Below are 20297 nucleotides of genomic sequence, written 5' to 3' on the forward strand. Positions count from 1 at the left end.
CTATTTTGGTCATAGTTTCACTGTTCTCTCTTTGTTTACAATACAGATAGTCATGGACTTCTGGACAAGATCATTGTCCTGCTGCCAAACTGGGATCTCTGCGACGCTGAGAAGACTGTTGTGTTTGGGACTAACAGCTCTAGCATTGTGCAACATCCTTTGGATTCCATCTATGCTCTCAAACTGATTACAAGTGAGAATAACATGACATCTGTTACATCATCAACACAGTCTAAATGGCTTTAAGCAACATGTCAGTCAGAGGAGGTGACAGCAGGGTCTAGACTCACCTCCCTCTGTTACAGCATCAACACAGTCTAAATGGCTTTAAGCAACATGTCAGTCAGAGGAGGTGACAGCAGGGTCTAGACTCACCTCCCTCTGTTACAGCATCAACACAGTCTAAATGGCTTTAAGCAACATGTCAGTCAGAGGAGGTGACAGCAGGGTCTAGACTCACCTCCCTCTGTTACAGCATCAACACAGTCTAAATGGCTTTAAGCACATGTCAGTCAGAGGAGGTGACAGCAGGGTCTAGACTCACCTCCCTCTGTTACAGCATCAACACAGTCTAAATGGCTTTAAGCAACATGTCAGTCAGAGGAGGTGACAGCAGGGTCTAGACTCACCTCCCTCTGTTACAGCATCAACACAGTCTAAATGGCTTTAAGCAACATGTCAGTCAGAGGAGGTGACAGCAGGGTCTAGACTCACCTCCCTCTGTTACAGCATCAACACAGTCTAAATGGCTTTAAGCACATGTCAGTCAGAGGAGGTGACAGCAGGGTCTAGACTCACCTCCCTCTGTTACAGCATCAACACAGTCTAAATGGCTTTAAGCAACATGTCAGTCAGAGGAGGTGACAGCAGGGTCTAGACTCACCTCCCTCTGTTACAGCATCAACACAGTCTAAATGGCTTTAAGCAACATGTCAGTCAGAGGAGGTGACAGCAGGGTCTAGACTCACCTCCCTCTGTTACAGCATCAACACAGTCTAAATGGCTTTAAGCACATGTCAGTCAGAGGAGGTGACAGCAGGGTCTATACTCACCTCCCTCTGTTACAGCATCAACACAGTCTAAATGGCTTTAAGCAACATGTCAGTCAGAGGAGGTGACAGCAGGGTCTATACTCACCTCCCTCTGTTACAGCATCAACACAGTCTAAATGGCTTTAAGCACATGTCAGTCAGAGGAGGTGACAGCAGGGTCTATACTCACCTCCCTCTGTTACAGCATCAACACAGTCTAAATGGCTTTAAGCAACATGTCAGTCAGAGGAGGTGACAGCAGGGTCTATACTCACCTCCCTCTGTTACAGCATCAACACAGTCTAAATGGCTTTAAGCACATGTCAGTCAGAGGAGGTGACAGCAGGGTCTATACTCACCTCCCTCTGTTACAGCATCAACACAGTCTAAATGGCTTTAAGCAACATGTCAGTCAGAGGAGGTGACAGCAGGGTCTAGACTCACCTCCCTCTGTTACAGCATCAACACAGTCTAAATGTGTCCTGGCTTTAAGCAACATGTCAGTCAGAGGAGGTGACAGCAGGGTCTATACTCACCTCCCTCTGTTACAGCATCAACACAGTCTAAATGGCTTTAAGCACATGTCAGTCAGAGGAGGTGACAGCAGGGTCTAGACTCACCTCCCTCTGTTACAGCATCAACACAGTCTAAATGGCTTTAAGCACATGTCAGTCAGAGGAGGTGACAGCAGGGTCTAGACTCACCTCCCTCTGTTACAGCATCAACACAGTCTAAATGTGTCCTGGCTTTAAAGGATGGCTTTACCGGTAATCAACCCACTTTGTATTATATAATCTTTGTAAAATAAGCACATGGCCAGTGTTTTGCCTTCTCTCTCTGTTTACCTCAGGGTGCATTTGCTCCCACTCCTGTCTGCAGAAACTCCGCCCCCACCAGCTGCAAGTAATTAAGGCTCGTTAAGGCTCTCCATGCGATTGGATGTGCACATACTTAAAAAATAAAAATAAACAATAACCGCCGCCCTCGGAGCAGATTCTGCCTCTCCAGCACAACTTCCGTAGCGCTTTGGCAGAGGAGGAAATGGGAGATCTCCGTGAGGAAAACACAGAGAGAAGGTAAACACTGCACATGTGCTTATATTACCTAGATTATTAATGATACAAAGTGGGTTGATTACCGGTAAAGCCATCCTTTAAGCAACATGTCAGTCAGAGGAGGTGACAGCAGGGTCTAGAGTCTAGACCGACATGTTGCTTAGTCTAGACTCTAGACTAAGCAACATGTCGGTCAGAGGAGGTGACAGCAGGGTCTAGAGTCTAGACCGACATGTTGCTTAGTCTAGACTCTAGACTAAGCAACATGTCGGTCAGAGGAGGTGACAGCAGGGTCTAGACTAAGCAAAATGTCGGTCAGAGGAGGTGACAGCAGGGTCTAGACTAAGCAACATGTCAGTCAGAGGAGGTGACAGCAGGGTCTAGACTAAGCAAAATGTCGGTCAGAGGAGGTGACAGCAGGGTCTAGACTAAGCAACATGTCAGTCAGAGGAGGTGACAGCAGGGTCTAGACTAAGCAACATGTCGGTCAGAGGAGGTGACAGCAGGGTCTAGACTAAGCAACATGTCGGTCAGAGGAGGTGACAGCAGGGTCTAGACTAAGCAACATGTCAGTCAGAGGAGGTGACAGCAGGGTCTAGACTAAGCAACATGTCAGTCAGAGGAGGTGACAGCAGGGTCTAGACTAAGCAACATGTCAGTCAGAGGAGGTGACAGCAGGGTCTAGACTAAGCAACATGTCAGTCAGAGGAGGTGACAGCAGGGTCTAGACTAAGCAACATGTCAGTCAGAGGAGGTGACAGCAGGGTCTAGACTAAGCAACATGTCAGAGGAGGTGACAGCAGGGTCTAGACTAAGCAACATGTCAGAGGAGGTGACAGCAGGGTCTAGACTAAGCAACATGTCAGAGGAGGTGACAGCAGGGTCTAGACTAAGCAACATGTCAGTCAGAGGAGGTGACAGCAGGGTCTAGACTAAGCAACATGTCGGTCAGAGGAGGTGACAGCAGGTCTAGACTAAGCAACTTGTCGGTCAGAGGAGGTGACAGCAGGGTCTAGACTAAGCAACATGTCAGAGGAGGTGACAGCAGGGTCTAGACTAAGCAACATGTCGGTCAGAGGAGGTGACAGCAGGGTCTAGACTAAGCAACATGTCAGTCAGAGGAGGTGACAGCAGGGTCTAGACTAAGCAACATGTCAGAGGAGGTGACAGCAGGGTCTAGACTAAGCAACATGTCAGAGGAGGTGACAGCAGGGTCTAGACTAAGCAACATGTCAGTCAGAGGAGGTGACAGCAGGGTCTAGACTAAGCAACATGTCAGAGGAGGTGACAGCAGGGTCTAGACTAAGCAACATGTCAGAGGAGGTGACAGCAGGGTCTAGACTAAGCAACATGTCAGAGGAGGTGACAGCAGGGTCTAGACTAAGCAACATGTCGGTCAGAGGAGGTGACAGCAGGGTCTAGACTAAGCAACATGTCGGTCAGAGGAGGTGACAGCAGGGTCTAGACTAAGCAACATGTCGGTCAGAGGAGGTGACAGCAGGGGTCTAGACTAAGCAACATGTCAGAGGAGGTGACAGCAGGGTCTAGACTAAGCAACATGTCAGAGGAGGTGACAGCAGGGTCTAGACTAAGCAACATGTCAGAGGAGGTGACAGCAGGGTCTAGACTAAGCAACATGTCAGAGGAGGTCACAGCAGGGTCTAGACTAAGCAACATGTCAGAGGAGGTGACAGCAGGGTCTAGACTAAGCAACATGTCGGTCAGAGGAGGTGACAGCAGGGTCTAGAGTAAGCAACATGTCGGTCAGAGGAGGTGACAGCAGGGTCTAGACTCACCTCCGGGGCCTCTCTTTTTGCCCTTTTTGGATTTCTTCCTCCTGGAAAGCTCGTTAAATGCTTCGGCAGCTTTCTGAAGTTTGGTGACAAAGAACTCGATGTCGTCCAGGATGTGGTTCAGGATTTGCTGCAAAACAACAGTGTGATACGTTTGTTTTCATAACGCCATGCAGCAGCCAAGCAGACCCCTTCTTAATTGTGTTTACTGTGATGATTCCAGATACAAAGATACACACTGCTGCACTGGAGTCCATTAGACTGTCTACTGCTTCACTGGTCTGTGGAAATCCCCACCATGCCACAGCTGTGTGGCTGTGTGGCTGTGTGTGTGTGTGTGTGTGTGTGTGTGGGGGGGGGGGGTGTTGTAGTCCTGGACTCATTTTCAGGGCTTGTGACTCGACTTGGACTTGAGCATTCATACATTCGGACTCGGAAGTTGGAGACAAGGGCCCCGTTCCAATACCCATACTTGTACTTCTTTCTTGTAGTATGTACTGCCGCTGCCCTCACAAAGTATGGATTGTAGTGTGCAGCATGCACGCAAAATGCATACTATTGGGACACACTACATCTGTCGTCACGTGAGCTTCCTGAACTCCGACCTCTTGCTCACTTCCGCCGACGTCCGCAGCGCCACATTTTTTTTTTTTTTTTTAATTCAATAAACAAAGTCTGGCAGTAACAAACAGTACATTATACAAAAAATTCAGACTAAACATTTACAAAATTGGAACAGACAATCAAATAAACAAAATAAAATAAATAAAGCAAAAACATTAAGTCAGAGTTCTAAACAGGAATCAAGATATGCATGTTTTGGTACACACCATGCTTGTTTGGTTTTAACATATTTCAAGGCTTTCTTAAAGTTAATTATCTCATTCATGAACACGCAGCTCAGTCAGTGCGACGTAACTCCAGTAGGTGGCGGTAATGCACAAAAAGTTGTTTGCCAACCGCCATAAAACATTAGAAGAAGAAGAAGAAGACATAACTTCCTGCTGCGCAAAGGATTGTGGGGAAGATTGGCTGGTGAAGCATGCATCGATGCATACTCCGAAATAGGAGCTGATGTAGTACAACATCCTGGTACTCTTGGCATACTGCATCTGACATACTATGTATTGGGACATACTAAATCTTTTTTTGCCTACTAAATAGTATGGAAGTATGGGTATTGGAACGGGGCCCAGGACTCAAACTTGTTAATTGATAGAGACCTTTTTTTTTGTAATAGGCCATAATCATTTGGCATACGTTATTGAAGCTACATTAATACCATGATATTATTGAATTTGGTGCAATGGCAGGCACGTGTGTTCCACTTATGTGGATTCACACTCATGTCAGTAACTCTGGACCAAGGTTGTTATAGTTAACTATAAAAACAAAAACAATACTAAAACTAAAATATTTTAGTTAAAGTCAGTTTTGTTCTCTTTGGCGACACCTATGGTGATGAGCGGTAATTGCAGGTGAGATCCAAGCAGTGTTGCATCATCATAATACTGAAAATGCAAAGGCTTCCATCAATGGGCCATAGGCTCCATCACCATTGTGTTAACTCAGTCTGTGATAGTGACTTAACAGACATTTATTTACATTCAAATCTTCACGATTATCAACTTTAACTGAAATAAAAATAAACACTAGTCTTTAGAAGAAGAAAAAACAAAAACCAACTGAAATGATATTGTGTACTTACAAAACTAATATAAAAGAAAAATATACTGAAAATGTATTTAGTTTTAGTCTTTAACAATTTGGTCAAATGTGTCAACACAACAAGCATGAGGAGGCAATGCTGCATATTATGTTTATTGAGACTGGGATGTCTACATATGACTGTGAGTCAAGGAGGGTTAAGCGTTTCATATCACCTTCTAACATGTCCTTAAAATGACATTTATTTTGCATTGATTTACTCAAGCCATGCCAGGCAGCCGGCTCCATCTAATGATTAAACTTAAGCTAACAATCCAAAGTACACATTTATCAAGGCTGTGATATTTGAGTGATCCCTTACTTTTACGTGAACAGATTTTCTCGATGCCTCAAAACTCAGATTATATTTAAAATAATGCTACATTGTGAAATCAGCTTAAATTCTCCATCTATGCCTCCACCTCCATGGTCCCGCAGTGAAAACTAGCCCCATGGCAGAGGTCCAGAAGCTGCCGACAAGCAGTGCAGAGACATGACACAGAGGCAGACGATGGCCAGAAACATCCGGGACATCCGAACAAAAAGTTGTTTTCTTTCCTGTGCTCCTGACCATCAGTATTGGGCAAGTTACTGAAAATGAGTAATTAGTTACAGTTACTTGTCTCAAAAAGTAATTTAATTACTTTACAAATTACTGCATAATAAAAGTAATTATAGCTGGAAATGCGAGCGGATGTCCCACCTTTAGGTTTCCCCAGCTTGGAGTAGAGACGTTTGGGCAGAAACATTTGAAAATTGCCCGGAGCCAACCATCTGTTTTAAGAGATTACATATCGCCAGAATAATGCGTTGACGTTTTTTTTCATGGAGTGGAGAATTGCTTTCTATATCTCTGATGTAGTCTACATTGAAAAAGGTAATTAAAAGTCTGTCTCACAGGGAGGTACGGTGGTGCAGTGGTAAGCACTATCGCCTCACAGCTCGAAGGTCGTGGGTTCGATTCCCACCTGGACCGATGTGAACACTGAAGGAATGTGTGCCCGTCCGCATGTCCTCGAGTGCCCACCGCCCGGGTGGGGTCGGCAAAATGGCCTTTCTGTGTGGAGTTTGCATGTTCTCCCCGTGCCTCCCGGGGGTCTCCTTCATATAGGAACCCCCTTCACAAAAACATGCAACATCCTGGTTGCTTATATGGTTCCTCCTCTGATCGTTAAGGGCGCCTGTTCAGAGGGAGGGGAACTGGTTGGAATAGCGTGAACCTCCCACGTGCTATGTCCTACCGGTGAAGCTCCCTCGGGCAGGTGAAAAGAAGCGGCTGACTTGACTGCCCATGTCTCGGAGGATGCAGTCTCGGCTCTCCCCAGATCGGCAGAGGATGGAGTAGCAACCAGGATTGAGTAATCAAAATGAGCACTAAACGGGGGATAAAATGGGATAAAAAAATCGGGAAAAAAAAAAAAAAAAAAAAAAGTCTGTCTCACATAAACCCCGCAGCACACTACGTCATGCCCCCCCCCCCCCCCCCCCCCCACTACTCTCTACAACCGAGGATTTTCCTCATGTGTGGAAACAATGATGGCTCTTCTCTGGAAGGGTAACTCCGGGGAACGCGTGGACCTGATTCAACAGGCATGTGGAGCATTTTTGCTGGTCAGTGAGGCGGCGTCTCTCCCCGGACGAGGACTGATCATAAACTGGATAATCCTCTGAAGTTGTCCGCTATTTCCACGTCCTAAATTAACATAGTAACTAAACCATTTAAATCTTGTAATTGAGTTACTACATTTGAAAAAGTAATTAGATTACTAGTTACTGCAAAAAGTAGTTTAATTACACTAACTAGTTACTCCAAACACTGCTGGCTGTGGACAAACAGCGAGACAGATTACACTCACCACGTCTCGGTCCACCCTGGCCGCCATCATCTCCACCGGCCCGTCTTCCTCAGAGTAGCGCCGCTCCTTCTCGTCTGGGTGCAGAAAACACACAGGAGATTAGCCTGCGCGCTAAGCTACATCTGTACTACAGAGACACAGGAGATCAGCCTGTGCGCTAAGCTACATCTGTACTACAGAGACACAGGAGATCAGCCTGTGCGCTAAGCTACATCTGTACTACAGAGACACAGGGGATCAGCCTGTACGCTAAGCTACATCTGTACTACAGAGACACAGGAGATTAGCCTGTGCGCTAAGCTACATCTGTACTACAGAGACACAGGAAATTAGCCTGTACGCTAAGCTACATCTGTACTACAGTGACACAGGAGATTAGCCTGCGCGCTAAACTACATCTGTACTACAGAGACACAGGGTATCAGCCTGCACGCTAAGCTACATCTGTACTACAGTGACACAGGAGATTAGCCTGCGCGCTAAGCTGCATCTGTACTACATTGACACAGGAGATTAGCCTGCGCGCTAAGCTACATTTGTACTACAGAGACACAGGAGATCAGCCTGCGCACTAAGGTACATCTGTACTACAGAGACACAGGAGATCAGCCTGCGCGCTAAGCTACATCTGTACTACAGAGACACAGGAGATCAGCCTGCGTGCTAAGCTACATCTGTACTACAGAGACACAGGAGATCAGCCTGTGTGCTAAGCTACATCTGTACTACAGAGACACAGGAGATCAGCCTGTGCACTAAGCTACATCTATACTACAGAGACACAGGAGATCAGCATGTGTGCTAAGCTACATCTGTACTACAGAGACACAGGAGATCAGCCTGTGTGCTAAGCTACATCTATACTACAGAGACACAGGAGATCAGCCTGCGTGCTAAGCTACATCTATACTACAGAGACACAGGAGATTAGCCTGCGCGCTAAGCTACATCTGTACTACAGAGACACAGGAGATCAGCCTGTGTGCTAAGCTACATCTATACTACAGAGACACAGGAGATTAGCCTGCTCGCTAAGCTACATCTGTACTACAGAGACACAGGAGATCAGCCTGTGTGCTAAGCTACATCTGTACTACAGAGACACAGGAGATTAGCCTGTGTGCTAAGCTACATCTGTACTACAGAGACACAGGGGATCAGCCTGCACGCTAAGCTACATCTGTACTACAGAGACACAGGAGATCAGCCTGTGTGCTAAGCTACATCTATACTACAGAGACACAGGAGATTAGCCTGCACGCTAAGCTACATCTGTACTACAGAGACACAGGAGATCAGCCTGTGTGCTAAGCTACATCTATACTACAGAGACACAGGAGATCAGCCTGTGTGCTAAGCTACATCTGTACTACAGAGACACAGGAGATCAGCCTGTGTGCTAAGCTACATCTATACTACAGAGACACAGGAGATCAGCCTGCGTGCTAAGCTACATATATACTACAGAGACACAGGAGATCAGCCTGTGCGCTTTGCTACATCTGTACCAGGTAAATTCCACAGGAAAGGGCTTGATGTGATGGAGTGTGGACTGTGGAGGAGGAATATATATTGTGTATCGCCATTTACCTCAAAACACCAAGATATGATTTTTTGGTCCACATCACCCAGCCTAATTTAATGTTTAAATGTACAGTATTTAAAAAAAAATGCAAAGAAAAATATTATAATAATCTACATTCCTAATGTCTATATGTATACATACATATACATGAGGTCACTCACAGTCTTGTTGCTCAGTGGTCCAGGCTGACCAGGCAGCCACTCTGCTCTTTACATCCACCTGGTTGACAGTAGCTGGGGGCTCGGGGGCGGGGGCAGCGGGGGGAGGAGGGATCACGCCGTCACTCTTCAGGATCATCCTGCAGACAGACAAAGCGGCCATCCAATCAGAGCTTAGATCAGACAGACGAAGGTACCGTCCAATCAGAGCTTAGATCAGGCCCAAAAAAGCAAGCCTGAGCCGAGCCCGGCCCAGCCCATTGGCTGCATTTATGGGCCTGAGCCTGGCCCTAAATTTTCTTAGTACGTTCGTTGTTTATCTAAACTACTGTATATCCATGTTGTCTGTTCAGTCTTGTGCATAATACAGTGATTGATAAGGTGCTATGGTTACAGTATAATAATACATACTGTATAACATTCTGATAATCACACCAAATATTACCCCAATTATAACAAAGAAAAAGAAAGGGCATTATATCTGACCACGAGCCCGACCCGGCCGGAAATTCTGGCCCGTCTCGGGTCTGGGCAGAGATTGAGAATCTAACCTCTACGTCCAATCAGAGAGAACCATTTAGAAGAGCACTGAAAAGACAGTCCAATCAGAGAGAACCATTTCGAACAGCACTGAAAGACCATCCAATCAGAGAGAGCCATATAGAATAGCACTGAAAGACCATCCAATCAGACAGAACCATTTAGAACAGCACTGAAATTGAAAGACAGCTAAAGCATGTGAGCTGACGTTTAGGAGAGGTGCTTACTTGAGAGCGTCTGGCCTCTTCTTCACCTTGCCGCTTCTGGCGTCAATCATGGCACTTTCAATATCTGCATGGATCAGATTAGCCTAGCAGAAAGTCAACACAGATCATGTCAGCACATAGTGTAGCTGAGTCATGCACAGACTAAGAGGACATGACACGAGGAACCATACATGTCAATCAGCAGAAAACCTATTTCTGATTTTTTTAATGCCATTTTGAATTTGAAGCCCCCCTCTAGTCAGTGGTTCTACCTGTTTAATGGTTGTTGTTCTATTTCAAACATCCTCAGCGTTCTATGAGCGCCTGCTGTAAACAGTAGTCGCATGTCAACTGATTCTGCATCAAAGAACTTACATTGATAAGAACCGAAGGCTAATAGGTTTCTAGTCTACGGTTGCAACATCATGGCGACAGCGCTGTTGTCAAAAAAATCACAAGAGCTTTGTCTCTTGGCTTCAATACTCTTTGTCTGCACTATAGCACAGTATACCCTCCGTAACGTTAGCTTAGCTGCAAGCCGCATTATTGCTGAGATATCAACAACTATTTTTCAAAACCGATTATGATGCTTATTGGAAAGAGCGTGACTCGAAATTGTTAACAAGCCAATGTTTTGGTCACAGTGGTCTTTTGAGACCAATGAAAGTAGCTGAAGCTCGTCCTCAGTCAGAATCGAAATGTCATTATGTACAGTATTACGAGCGTTCCATGACGTCATACAGCATTGTTCCATTTTGAGCTCGAGATTTGTCAAAATATATTTGGCGAACAGTGTGGCTAATCAAGATGGTCAGGAGGACATGAGTCAGAAATGTGAAATATCTCAAATAAAAGAAGACAAAATAGACTCGAGGGAGGCTTTAAATGCAAATTAAACAAAGCTGCAAAAGAAAACAGCCTGTTTCATATGAAGAAAACAAGACATTCAAAAATGTTTTGAGGCCTCAAAGGGACAGCTCACCCTAAAATCCAAAATACATATTTTTCCTCTCACCTGTAATGCTATTTATCCATCTATATCGTTTTGGGATAGTTGCCTGAGTTTTGGAGATATCGGCTGTAGAGTTTCTGCCTTCTCTTGAATACAATGGAACTGGATGGCATTCGGCTCGTGGTGCTCAAAGCGCCAAAAAAATGTATTTGAAAAACTCAACAGCAATGTCTCTTTCCAGAAATCATGACCCGGTTACTCAAGATAATGCACAGACTTTGTTGTGAGCAGTTTCATGTACGAACCATTTTCTTTTGCAGTCTCATGTAGGAACTAGCTAGCAGCTAGCGGGTGTACAGTAGTTCGGTCAAAAGAATATAGTTCCTCCATGAAACTGCTCATAACAAGGTCTGTGAATTATCTTGAGTAACAGGGTCACGATTTCTGGAAAGAGACATTGCTGTTGAGTTTATCAAATGTATTTCTTTGGCACTTTGAACACCACCAGCCGAGTGCCATCCAGTTCCATTGTATTGGAGAGAAGGCAGAAACTCTGCGGCTGATATCTCCTAAACTAACGCAAATAACACAAAACGATATAGATGGATAAATAGCACTGCAGGTGAGAGGGAAAATATGTAATTTGGATTTTAGGGTGAGCTGTCCCTTTTAAATGGAGGTAATTGATTTGCAAAGGTTTTCAGGAGCCGCCCTGCTGGTGCAGTGTTGGAAATGCACCCCACATGCAAGTTACCTTAATATCATCACACTGGAAGAGGTGGAGGTCGGGCTTGCCTTGACCTGACTCTTTGCACACCAGAGCCAGGATGGAGTCGTAGCTGCAGGCGTTCATCACGGCCTGACAGTGCACGACCGTCCCAACAGGGAAGTTCTCCAGCTCGTTCTGAAACAACAACAAGCCCAGACTCATCTGATAGGAATCAACATGGCGTTTAAATATGATGAGTCAAATCTACTGCCGCGCCTGAGATATCAGTGACTTGGCACACCTGACATTTAGGCATCTAAAATGGCATGACAAGTTTAACTTTATGCGGTGTCAAAGGCTTCAGCAGTTCTTAAGTTACAGTAACTCTTACAATGGACAATTTCTGCCTTAAAGGAGGAGGCATGGTGGTTCTTTTTTATGCATTTCTTACCGTCAACAAACTGTATGAAAATAACAAATTCAACAATCCGTTTGCTCTACTCCCGTTACTTTATAGCCGTCAACTGAGAAGTCATTGGCTACAACTGTAAGCTAAAAACCTGAAATACAGCTCGCAAAGAGATAGTTTCACTTTTACCCTGACTGACCTTTTTCACTGACTGTTACCCTGTTGTAGTTATTACCCAATCAAATTCAGATGGGAACACATTCCCCACCCCGTTTTTTGGATCACGTTTTTTCAGATTTTTCTCCCACGTTCTCCCCAATTGTACTTGGCTGTACCCCTGCTGTCCCTTGTTGCTCCACCCACCACCTGCTGTCCCTTGTTGCTCCACCCACCACCAAAACTAAAACAAAACAAATTCATTCTTGTTATTTTCATAGGATTTGACGACAGTCAAGCAACACATTAAAAACACCTGCGTTATCGTGAGCATGACAATTTAACAGAGGTGTGAACTGAAGTCAACTTTTCTCAGGTTCCAAGTCAAGCGCAACACATCCTAAGTAAAGTCTCAAGTCTAAGTATAGTTTTCCAAGTCAAGTCCATGCCATTAAGGTCAAGTCTCAAGTCTAAATGTAGAACAGCAAGTCAGTCAAGTAAGAACAAATCTACAGTTCAGTATCAATCGAATATCTTAAGGAAAACTAAATATCTACTGTAGGACTTTTCAAATATGGTTTTAATAGGTTGGTAAGAGCATGATGAGTTTGATTTCTATAATCCGTTTTAACGTCAATATATTCAATTATTCCATATAAATTCTCTTCATGCATCAAGTAAAGTCTCAAGGTATTACAATTGTGACTTGAATTTGATTGGGAGTCATGGCCCACCTTGGTCTCCTGGTCGATGAGGCTCACGGCCTTCTCCTCCACCTGCAGCACCATCTCCTGGGTCCACACCTTCCCCTTGGCGTCTAGCAGACGCAGCTTTCTGATGCCGTCCTCAATGGTGATCATGCCGTCCTTGCGGTCCAGCACAAATGTCGTCAGGTGCTGAGAAGAACACGGTTGCAGAAATAAAATGGTCATAAAAGCATAATAGACATTAAAGGTGCTACATGTATAATTTTTAGACCATGGTTGAATTGTTACAATTATTTAATTAATTAATTAATTGTTGTGTGGGGATGATTAGTAGTCTCTCCCCAGACTCAAATATGACGTTGAATCGCTGCGCTGAGTGCGCTCCGCACACTACATAACAAATATGGCCACAGTGGTCTGTGCCACTTCGCAGCCCCCGCTGCTGTTTTGAAGGGGGGGCAATTGAATGAGTGACAGGTCATAGCAGCAATGAGAGAGTGGTTCATTTTCAAAAGTCAACAGAGCCAGGTTGGGTGGGCGCACCTGATCTCTAAAGTCGTTACTGATTGGTGGCCCCCGGATTCCAGCCACCGACATCAGTTTGGAGCGAGCAGTATCACAGACCCAGAGAGAGAGAGATCTGCAGCATGCACTAACGTAGTGTATCAGACCGAGAGAGAGATCTGCAGCATGCACTAACGTAGTGTATCAGACCCAGAGAGAGATCTGCAGCATGCAGTAACATAGTGTATCAGACCCAGAGAGAGATCTGCAGCATGCAGTAACGTAGTGTATCAGACCCAGAGAGAGCTCTGCAGCGTGCAGTAACGTAGTGTATCAGACCCAGAGAGAGATCTGCAGCATGCAGTAACGTAGTGTATCAGACCCAGAGAGAGATCTGCAGCATGCAGTAACATAGTGTATCAGACCCAGAGAGAGATCTGCAGCATGTAGTAACATAGTGTATCAGACCCAGAGAGAGATCTGCAGCATGCAGTAACATAGTGTATCAGACCCAGAGAGAGATCTGCAGCATGCAGTAACGTAGTGTATCAGACCCAGAGAGAGATCTGCAGCATGCAGTAACATAGTGTATCAGACCCAGAGAGAGATCTGCAGCATGCAGTAAAGTAGTGTATCAGACCCAGAGAGAGCTCTGCAGCATGCAGTAACATAGTGTATCAGACCCAGAGAGAGATCTGCAGCATGCAGTAACGTAGTGTATCAGACCCAGAGAGAGCTCTGCAGCGTGCAGTAACGTAGTGTATCAGACCCAGAGAGAGATCTGCAGCATGCAGTAACGTAGTGTATCAGACCCAGAGAGAGATCTGCAGCATGCAGTAACATAGTGTATCAGACCCAGAGAGAGATCTGCAGCATGTAGTAACATAGTGTATCAGACCCAGAGAGAGATCTGCAGCATGCAGTAACATAGTGTATCAGACCCAGAGAGAGATCTGCAGCATGCAGTAACGTGAGAGAGTGGTTCATTTTCAAAAGTCAACAGAGCCAGGTTGGGTGGGCGCACCTGATCTCTAAAGTCGTTACTGATTGGTGGCCCCCGGATTCCAGCCACCGACATCAGTTTGGAGCGAGCAGTATCACAGACCCAGAGAGAGAGAGATCTGCAGCATGCACTAACGTAGTGTATCAGACCGAGAGAGAGATCTGCAGCATGCACTAACGTAGTGTATCAGACCCAGAGAGAGATCTGCAGCATGCAGTAACATAGTGTATCAGACCCAGAGAGAGATCTGCAGCATGCAGTAACGTAGTGTATCAGACCCAGAGAGAGCTCTGCAGCGTGCAGTAACGTAGTGTATCAGACCCAGAGAGAGATCTGCAGCATGCAGTAACGTAGTGTATCAGACCCAGAGAGAGCTCTGCAGCATGCAGTAACATAGTGTATCAGACCCAGAGAGAGATCTGCAGCATGCAGTAACGTAGTGTATCAGACCCAGAGAGAGCTCTGCAGCGTGCAGTAACGTAGTGTATCAGACCCAGAGAGAGATCTGCAGCATGCAGTAACGTAGTGTATCAGACCCAGAGAGAGATCTGCAGCATGCAGTAACATAGTGTATCAGACCCAGAGAGAGATCTGCAGCATGTAGTAACATAGTGTATCAGACCCAGAGAGAGATCTGCAGCATGCAGTAACATAGTGTATCAGACCCAGAGAGAGATCTGCAGCATGCAGTAACGTAGTGTATCAGACCCAGAAATCGAGCGCGCAGCACACGAGATTTCTAGTGTCTGAAACTTGTGGTGCTGTGAAAACACATTGCTCCCTAATTTCTGACAATGTCTGATATATTTGTGTTCAGGATAACCCTGATGATACTAATCCAAAAGTCAAATGTACACACATCATCAAGCACGATCATGCTTACTGTCAGGTGTAGTCTCCGCCCTAAAGGTCCATTCTGACTGAGCCAGGAAAACCCTGGAAGTCTTCAGTAATGAGACAGCATCGGGAATCATCTTACCTCCACATGGTACTGCGACGTGTCCGTCATGCTGTTGATACTGTTTTTGGTGTAGTGTTTTCTTTGCTCTGAAGAAGGCAGATGAAGAAAGAGTGTTTATAATGGACTTCTCCACTCACTATATTGATAGATATAAAAGCCTCATGATTGTTTTCACAGGGAAAGACTTGCACAGACTTGTTGGTGTAATTGCACAACACTCAAGGGAAACAAACCAGTTGGAACTTGGAAGGACACGACACACTACGGATACTGCAATGGCCTGATGTTTGGTTTTCCACTCTGCAGCTTGCCTCACTTTGAGTGATAAAGCAGTGTTCTCTACATGTTTTAGAGCAATTAGCTTGCTTTTAAATGTATGAAAGAATATGAGCACACATCGTCCAGCGTTTACCTTAAAAATCTATCAAACAGCAGGGATCAATGTGGCTAAGCTGCAAAGTCGGCAACATCTCTTGCTTGTTGCTTACCTACCCGCTAACATGAGGTCAGGGATTCGGTTACTGGGTGAAGCTGCCTGATGGTTTGGGGGGGGGGTGGTGGGGGGGGGGGGGGGGGTTACGATATTGCATATTGTATACTTGCCGGACACCACTTACTCAGGAAGTTGAGATTCCATTTGTCCGTGGAAACATTTGAGTAACCTATATGATGATGCAAATTGCTGTTTGTTAATGTAACGAGTATGGGCAGAAGCTGTGAATGATGACATGGTGAAGACTTAGCAGCTAAAATAGTGAATAACTACTACTTGCTACCGGCTTGAATTTCCTTTCCCACACTTGCAAGCTTGTAACTTCCTATTTTAGGATGTTTTGGGGATGAAATCATGCACAAACATAAATCAAGCATGTCAGGATATTACATTACAAGCCTGCAAATACATTATTATGTAAACTGGAATTACATCAACAGAACTTTTTATACCGAGTGTGCAAAGCTCGAATATAAACAACCAAAAGTGACCTTACAGTTACTAAATATACGTTTACAAAACGGCTTTTTGTCCAAAGCTGGAATGACGGCAACAGATCTTTTCATTGCAAATGCAAAACATTTGTGTGCAACCACACAGCATCTGAAAATGAAGTGCAGAGAAAAGCTGTAAATTCAGCACTGCGTATGGTTATCATCACGACAAACAGGATCCCAGTTTAACCCCTGTTTACTCATCCATTGACATATTGTGCTTCACACTGTATTAGTTAGGCCTAACTTAGGCCACCGGGGATCATAAGCTTCTTACGAGCCGTCATAAGCCACGATGGCCGCCAGCGAGTGTGAGCGGAGGGAGGGAAAGCTGACTTAAGAGAACAGCAGCATCAGTAGAGAGAGGGGGAGAGGAGCGCCAGGTCAACAGCCGTTTCTTCTGCATAAACCAATAGCTCTTCATGTTAGATTTGCGTTTATACAATTTGGTAAACTGATCCAAATTTGAATGTTGGTTATGGTTTTTGCTTCGCAGACAGCTGTGAAGCCTTGGCCCTTTACGCTCACACAGAGGCATGCATTTCCCAACACACACACACACACACACACACACACACACACATGCACGCACGCACGTTCGACCGATGTGGGTTTTCAAGGCCGATACTGGTGCTGACATTTTGTCACGATTTTGATGATCTTTATATTTGACCATTTTCATGTAAAAAAAAAAGTCTAAAATGAAAAAGGATTCAGTGTTTCACCCAGAATTTAGATTTTTGGCAGGGAGGAAAAGTCCAATATCGGCCTTTGGATATTGGTCTTAAAGGAACACACACAAACAGCTGACTCAGCTCACTTTTACTTGTTTTATGTTTGGCAGATGAGCGGAGGAAATACATTCCATCTGTTCCTGTGAATGTGGGAATGGGGTAATGAGAGGAAGACTGGATAAATGAATATTGACTGACTGGCTCACTGTCCTTTGTACCCCTCTGTCCTATCAATCAGTTCACTTCACATGCTTTCAGATTTTCTAGCTTCATATCAAAACCCACTGGAGCTCCAAGAATGCTTTGAAGACTCCGTGACACACCTCTCTACATCACTACTGCAGCTCATTCTGTCACATCTCAAAGGCTTTTCCGGAGCCGCGCTGCCGTAAACACACGCTCTTTTATTCACTGGCGGGGACCCCGCAGTAGGAGGAACGCCGCAGCGGGAACGCCGCAGCGGGAACGCCGCAGTGGGAACGCCGCAGTGGGAACGCCGCAGCGGGAACGCCGCAGTGGGAACACCAAGACGGGCGACGGGGAGCTCCCGACTGAGATCAGCTGAAAAGAAAAAGCACTACCAGCTTGCTTTCGATTTGTCTGGGGGAGCGACTGCACGTCCAAATCGGGTGTACTGTAGGTGGTTAACCCCGCCCCCTCTCTGTGTGGGAGAGATGGGAGCAGTTTGACCATAGACTGTATACAAATATGGACGTAGCCACCGTGACGTCACCCATTGGTATCTAGACTCCCATTTGGAAGTGGCATTTTGACCGTCGCCATCTTGGTTAGAAGCAGTTAGTGCGAGACCGAGGGTTTCCCACAGAGCGCCCTTCTCTTGGTCTGTGAACAGAGAGCTCCACGATCACTGGTCAGTCTGCTTTATCGTCTAGTTTACTCTCAATCGGACCATTATTTACTAAATAAACATCCTGCTGTATTGAAGAAGACTTGAAACTAGCAAAATTGAGACTATTAACTCATTAGGAAAGTGTTTACTGAGGTCATAAATCAAGTGGGAAGTAGGCTTATATCCATAGACTTCCATACATTCTGACGTCTTTATGCAGCCAGTGGAGTGGTGGCCATTGAGCAGAATGCAGGTTTAAGGGACGTCTGCATTGGCGGAGGTTGCCCCTTGAGGTTGACCCATAGTGGTGGGTGTTGTCGGGTGTGGAGGAGGAATCCATGTTCAACTGAGCACAACAAGTCTGCATACCAGCAGTTATGTTTACATGCCAGAGTAACGCATACAGTCTGACTGAGGTCAAGCTGTTTACATGAACCTCTGATGATAACCAGTGATTGAGTCTGCCTGCTGCCAAGGATTCACCAATTAACAGAATTACTGAGCAACTCTAGCTGCTGTAATGCTCTGGGGAGAAACCAAAAGTGAAAGCAGTATGCTGTTTCCATGCCACAGTAAGCAGTTACACTACTGACTTGTCTTCTGTTAAACAGAGCAGTTACACTACTGACTTGTCTTCTGTTAAACAGAGCAGTTACACTACTGACTTGTCTTCTGTTAAACAGAGCAGTTACACTACTGACTTGTCTTCTGTTAAACAGAGCAGTTACACTACTGACTTGTCTTCTGTTAAACAGAGCAGTTACACTACTGACTTGTCTTCTGTTAAACAGAGCAGTTACACTACTGACTTGTCTTCTGTTAAACAGAGCAGTTACACTACTGACTTGTCTTCTGTTAAACAGAGCAGTTACACTACTGACTTGTCTTCTGTTAAACAGAGCAGTTACACTACTGACTTGTCTTCTGTTAAACAGAGCACGTGAGGCACAGAAATGTACACACTTGAGTGAGAATAAAGCCTCCGACCAAAACACTCGTTGCTCATCTAGAAGAAGAACTGGACGGACAAAGTGTGAGGAGAGGTGGGTCCTGAGGACAAAGTGTGAGGAGAGGTGGGTCCTGAGTTTGCTGATAACAGAGCTACAAGTCAATATTGTGATTCATCTGACATCAGACGGGTCACTTCTTACAAATATTTAAGGGTCCACATGAATAGTGAGTTTACTCGGCACATACGTGTGGCAACTGGCAAGTGTCTGTGCAAGAATCCACTACCGCCTCCATTTCCTTTGGAGACTCAGAGTTTTCCATGTCTGTAGGAATATTATGTCGTTTGTTTTTTATAGAGCTACTATAGAGTCCATTATATGTTATGTACTGTATTACCAGCTGGTTTGGAAACCTAATGGTTAAGTTTAAAGCTAATAATATGTAGTCTGTAGTTCGGGAGTACCAAAAACTGCAGTTCCTTAAATAGCGACTTGAGGCTCGCTGCAAAAGCGAGTAAATCCCAAATACCCCCATGCTAAAAATGCCTGACTTTACAGCAGAAATAAACATGTTTACAGCCTGGTAAAAATAAGAAGAAAAAAAGAAACGGTTTTGGTATCCATAGCTCATTTCACCATTCATAACAACTGTACAGGGGTGTTTTTTTTATCTAACTCACCTGTTTATATGGTCTACATTCTCAATCACTAGTTTCAAGTCTTCTTCAATAAAGCATGATGTTCATGTAGTAAATTATGGTCCCATTTACAGTAACAGACGATAAATAAATAAAATTAAATAAGACGATACTATGCTACTATGATTGACAGGTCGCCCGTCCAGTGATCGCACAGCTCGCCGATCACGGACCAATAGCAGGTGGCTGTCTGACTAACAGTCAAAATGCCAAAATGGGAGTCTACAAACCAATGGGTGACGTCACAGTGGCTACATCCATATTTGTGTACAGTCTATACAGTCTATGTTTTGAACAGTGTGAATGGCTCTGTGACTCATTTGCTCGGTTGTTTTATCTCAGGCTCATGTCCGCATGTGTTCTTATATAAGGTGTTTTTAAGCAGTTCCCTTAATCCAAGACAATTTGCTCCTATGGGAGACAAAAAAGTCACCTTCACAAGTGGATCTTGTGTGCCAGAGAGACGTTCACCACCTGGGAAAGTCCACTGTAGCTGATGAGCAGCAGAGTGAGTGCAGCACTCAGAGCCTATGGTGCAGTCTGAAGACAGCTGGGGGACATGTCCTGCATCCTAATATACATTGGAACCCTGCAGCACTAATGGACTACTAATGTAACTAGGCTCTGGCTGGGTTTTTAACCACCAAAACGCCACTTTTTTTTCTGTCGATATTTTGTGCAGATATTCAAAATCCTCAAATTTCATTATTCTCATGCAATAAAACAATAAATACCCCACATTTGTC

The 20297-nt window shown here is 45.0% G+C and overlaps 1 protein-coding gene across 2 annotated transcripts in view; it reads right to left on the minus strand.

Moving 5' to 3' along the window:
- eps8a (EGFR pathway substrate 8a, signaling adaptor) overlaps nt 1–20297 on the minus strand; it is a 109913-nt gene that overhangs the window by 21594 nt on the left and 68022 nt on the right. For both annotated transcript variants that reach the window (XM_083632250.1, XM_083632249.1), the window contains exons 4-10: nt 15351–15418; nt 12892–13053; nt 11638–11787; nt 9953–10035; nt 9189–9325; nt 7443–7516; nt 3883–4009 (exon numbers count right to left, since the gene is read on the minus strand). In XM_083632250.1, the coding sequence (XP_083488376.1) occupies nt 3883–4009; nt 7443–7516; nt 9189–9325; nt 9953–10035; nt 11638–11787; nt 12892–13053; nt 15351–15418 (801 nt within the window). The remainder of the gene's footprint in view (nt 1–3882; nt 4010–7442; nt 7517–9188; nt 9326–9952; nt 10036–11637; nt 11788–12891; nt 13054–15350; nt 15419–20297) is intronic.

This window comes from Poromitra crassiceps, assembly GCF_964638095.1.
Source record: "Poromitra crassiceps genome assembly, chromosome: 2".
NCBI classification, from domain to species: domain Eukaryota; kingdom Metazoa; phylum Chordata; class Actinopteri; order Beryciformes; family Melamphaidae; genus Poromitra; species Poromitra crassiceps.